This window comes from Phanerochaete carnosa, assembly GCF_000300595.1.
Source record: "Phanerochaete carnosa HHB-10118-sp unplaced genomic scaffold PHACAscaffold_5, whole genome shotgun sequence".
Lineage (NCBI taxonomy): Eukaryota > Fungi > Basidiomycota > Agaricomycetes > Polyporales > Phanerochaetaceae > Phanerochaete > Phanerochaete carnosa.
The window spans coordinates 86,753-91,086 of record NW_006767632.1 but is presented as its reverse complement, the minus strand read 5'-3'; the positions used below and the strand labels follow the sequence as shown (position 1 = coordinate 91,086).

The following is a 4,334-nucleotide window of genomic DNA, read 5'->3' as shown; positions in this document are numbered from 1 at the left end:
TCTCTTACTATCAAGACGCGGCTATTAGCTAACACTCCTCAGCCCACGCGTACAGTAGCTCGGAGAACAGTTACCTTACTACCAGTCAAACAGGCAGGTATTCACCCAGGGAACCCAACTTGACATACAGGATGCGCTGTCCTCAGCGGTCTCTGGAGCCGACAAGACAACATATATACAACATGATATTTCGTATCACGAAAGCGCGCTTTGGGTCACTTGGGCACGAGAGCGCCATAAGATTGTCACGAGGGCCGGGCAGTCATCTGGCTAGTGTCGAGGACAGGATGGGTACGAAACTACTTCTGTGGACGTAATCCCTCCTATCTTGCTCCAAAAGCGGCGCCGTCCAATACATACCACTGGGAAGACGATACACATGATAAGCTCCCGCTCTTATGGTCCGATTCTAGCGCTCGAACATGGTTCCTGTGTCCGATGTTCTTCGGGCCCTTTAGCTGATGTTGTGAACAGTGATATATACTGCTCTCGATGCTTGATAGATGTATACCGGGACAAAACCTGTCATCCTCCTCAGCCCGGTCAGATGGTCGCCGACTCCTTGACCACCGTGTTCTACATCGCAGCCTTCGTCTTGGCGTTCGCGCTCTATGTTTACACTATCAGACGACGTCTCCCGCCTTATCCACCGGGACCACCTGGCTGGCCTATCATTGGAAACCTGAAGGTCCCCGATGAGCCTTCTTACAAGGAGTACCGACGGTGGAGCGAAGAGTACAGTGTGTGCTTTGACATTCTCTGGAATTCGTCCATTGACTCTAGGCAGGCTCAGACATCGTCCACATCAACGTGCTGGGCACGAATATCGTCGTGACAAACACGCTCGAAGCGTCCGCGGACCTGCTCGATAAGCGTTCGCTGACATACTCCAACCGAGCGATCCATGGGGTGACGATGATGCGAGACCTGTATGCACAACTCGCCGTCCTGTGCGCGCTCGGTATTGACTTCTGAATGTTCGGTGCTAGCTGTGGCTTTGACTGGGCGATCTCCTTCGCGCAGCCAGGCAAGTACTGGCGTGAGCAGCGGAAGGTCTTTCAGCGCGAATATCACCCGCAGGCCATTAGGCGCTACCGGCGGACCGAGACGCAGACAGCTCAGACGTTCTTGCATAACTTGCTCGCGTCTCCAGAAGACTTCTTCCGGCACGCTAAATAGTGAGCCCCGGCTGAATCCCACCTTTGCGCCGTACTGAGTCCTGCAAAGTGCACTCGGCCAAGATCTGATATACAGTGCTTACGGGGTCAAGACGAAGAATTATGACGATCCTCTGATTGTAACTGTGGAGCACGGACTCGAAGCAGTAGTTGCCGCGATGAATCCTGGCCAGTTCCTCGTCGACTACTTCCCCATAAGTGAGACAATGTTCTAGTCTCGCAAAAGGACTTGCTAACGGAACGACATCGCCCACAGTGAAATACATCCCAGCATGGTTCCCCGGCGCAGGGTTCCAGCGAAAAGCAAAGGTGTGGCGTAAGTCTGTCCACAAGCTGCTCCATGTGCCATTTACGCTGGCGAAGAACCTGCAAGTGCGTTCCCTTCTGCCAGACATACTGTGATATAATATCCTGAGTACACTCGCATGTAGGATGCCAACGAGCTACCCGACGACTGTGCGGCGAAATCCTTCCTGGCTGATGTCATCCCCTCCTCTACCGATCCCACATATATGGAGTACGTCGTCCGTTCGGCCTTGGCAGCAGCATATTCAGGTGGGTATACTCGTTCTCAAAACCAGTAAATCCGGCGCTGAATACACTCACAGCTGGTATCGACACGGCAAGTAGCTCTTATCTGACAAACGTTGAAAACACTGACCTACTTTCTGTGCAGACCATGTCCGTCCTCCATTCGTTCTTCCTCGCTATGGCACTCTACCCTGATGTGCAGAAGGAAGCCCAGCGTGAGATCGACAGCGTATGCCACGGACGCCTGCCCGACTTCTCGGACTACGACGCCCTGCCATATATGCACGCCATTGTCAAGGAGATCCTGCGGTGGAACCCTGCCGTGCCTCTCAGTCAGTGACTCCACACGACCGCATGACGACAGCTGCTTACTGATGGCCCCGCAGACATCGTGCACGCCTCTGCGCAAGACGACGTCTACAGAGGCTACTACATCCCGAAAGGCTCGCTCGTCGTCGCAAACATCTGGTGCGCCTTCTGCTCCTTGCTCTTGTCCCATCCGCTCACTGTGCGAACGCTGCAGGGCGATATTACACGACCCAGCCGTCTACGCCGACCCTGAGTCCTTCTGCCCCTCCCGCTTCCTGCGCAGCGACACGAATCCCACTCCCGAGCCGGACCCCGACGCAGCCTACGGCTTCGGTCGGCGCATCTGCGCGGGGCGACACCTCGCACACGAGATGCTGTGGATCACCATCGCGTCGGTGGTGGCCGCGTTCGACATTGTGAAAGCGAAGGACGAGGCCGGGCGCGAGATTGTGCCGCCGGGAGAGTATGACTACGGGTTTATACAGTGCGTATGACCTCTTTTTCACTGTTGCCGGGTTCTTCTCGTGAGAGTGGGACGACTGACTGCGATGGACAGGTTGCCAAAACCGTTTCGGTGCGAGATACGCCCCCGGTCGGCGGAGCACGAGAAGCTTGTGCTGGGTGCCGTCGATCAGGACTCGTGAATCCCATTCTCTGAAAAAGCACTGCGTCGCGTGCGCAGTGTATTCTGGTGCGCCGGCGGAGCGAGGTATCTGCGCAACCATGGTAGTGGTACTAGTAGATGAGCGCAAGCTAGCCGTTGCTGTCGTCATGCGAGACTTTTTAGATACCATCCCTGAACCCCTTTTGATAATAATTTCACGTATTTCGTCTGTTCCTGCAGGCTCACTCAACATTTGCCTCCACAAAGGAGATAACCAAGTGCAACAAACCTCGTAGTATTGACGTATATTTTTTCGCGATCTAAATTCTGAGAGATGAGTGCATAGGAGGTGTTGCGGCGAGACAGCTCGGCTGTGGACCAGTGTTGATACTGTAGCGATACGACCAACAGTTCAGGCCCTGTGACCCGTGACACTTGAAACCTGGTCAGTTCAGAGTTCAGAGACCTTTTGTGACCGTGACCTCGATTCAGTGACCCAACCGCGACTAAGGCGGGCGCAGGCCGCGTTGGGCAAGGCCGCCGTCGGGAGTACGTGTGTATTAGGCCGAACTCTTGGGCTTAAGAAGGGTTCTCGCACCTTCGCCCGCGCGAGGACGAAGCGGTATATCCGGATATCTGTGACTGCCGGACTACTGCTCCGATGCGAGCATTACCCCGTGTATATTGCCAAGGAGCACATTCTAACAGTGTATCTCCCTCTAGATATCCTCGTGCAGTGGATGACACATTGGTTGCCCTTGCCAAGGCCGTCCTAGGTGTTGATTGGCCTGATAACACAGACCGTGCACACGAAACTGGCGAGGGGGAGGATATTTCTTGCAATATATGTAGTTCTAGTTGAGTAGTTCATGGGCTAATTGTGTGCTCCGAAGACAACATTGAGCTTGTGCGACGATCAAAATTCGGGAAAAAATGCCGAATATATTTAAAAGCGCCCGAGTCACGCTAATTCGCAACCGGTTCATCGGCTTCTCGTGACCGTGATCACCAGTTCAACCTCGGCCTGTTCAGAGGCCCCGTGGCCGTGACCTGAACTTTTGGTCATATCGCTACAGTAATTTCTGTCACGGTTTGTCACAAGTGATGCCGATCAAGCCCGCGTCTCCCGACGGCTACAGCCGAGCGTCGATCGTGCGTCCGTACATTTTGGGCTGGGAGTGAGGACAAGGTGTGGCAGCTCGAGCGAAACAAGTCAGTACTAACAGAATTAATCGTGCACGAGGCGCATTGCAAGTCTTCTGGGTGCCTGTCTCGACATCGTCGCCGTCCGAAAGTTGGAGGAAGTCAGGCAGGGCAGACGTAATGGGATATTGGCTCTCGGAGGGGACCTGAGCCATGTCAGGCCGTCTCCGGGCACTTGACCACCGACACTCGATGAGGCAGTATGCACGGTCTGCAAATACTGCTCTCTGCGAGCCAACAGGCGCTAGCGCAATGCCGGTCTTGCATGGTCACGGTGAGGCAGATTTCCTGTAACGCTCTAGCAAAGTTGCGCATAGCATGGCAGCTACGGGGCACGAAGCGTATCATGGACATTATTTAAAGTATCTATACAAAGTATAGAAGGCTCGCAAGACTTCATAAATACATTGGCTTAGGAGATCTGGTGGGATCTGGCCATCAATGAGCGCTCTGACGTCCATCTAGTGTATTGCACGGAATGTTCAAAATTCCTCTCGCTCAACCTCTGG

At 54.1% G+C, this 4,334-nt stretch overlaps 1 protein-coding gene across 1 annotated transcript; it reads left to right on the top strand.

The window, feature by feature from the left end:
* The first annotated feature begins 159 nt into the window (after positions 1–159).
* Positions 160–2,856, top strand: PHACADRAFT_255191 (uncharacterized protein). Its single transcript, XM_007395239.1, has 11 exons — positions 160–740; positions 788–929; positions 990–1,178; positions 1,228–1,376; positions 1,435–1,550; positions 1,610–1,733; positions 1,787–1,800; positions 1,855–2,041; positions 2,096–2,177; positions 2,233–2,502; positions 2,575–2,856. Exons 1-11 carry the CDS (start codon positions 380–382, stop codon positions 2,660–2,662), a joined length of 1,722 nt encoding a protein of 573 aa, XP_007395301.1. The 5' UTR covers positions 160–379; the 3' UTR covers positions 2,663–2,856.
* Positions 2,857–4,334: the final 1,478 nt, after the last annotated feature.

Bases quoted from the DNA above. Each gene is read 5' to 3' on its own strand.
- PHACADRAFT_255191 (XM_007395239.1), top strand. From the start codon at position 380: ATGATAAGCTCCCGCTCTTATGGTCCGATTCTAGCGCTCGAACATGGT. The intron at 1,179-1,227 runs GTGAGCCCCGGC...AGTCCTGCAAAG, and splicing joins TTCTTCCGGCACGCTAAATA to TGCACTCGGCCAAGATCTGA. The intron at 2,042-2,095 runs GTCAGTGACTCC...ATGGCCCCGCAG, and splicing joins GAACCCTGCCGTGCCTCTCA to ACATCGTGCACGCCTCTGCG.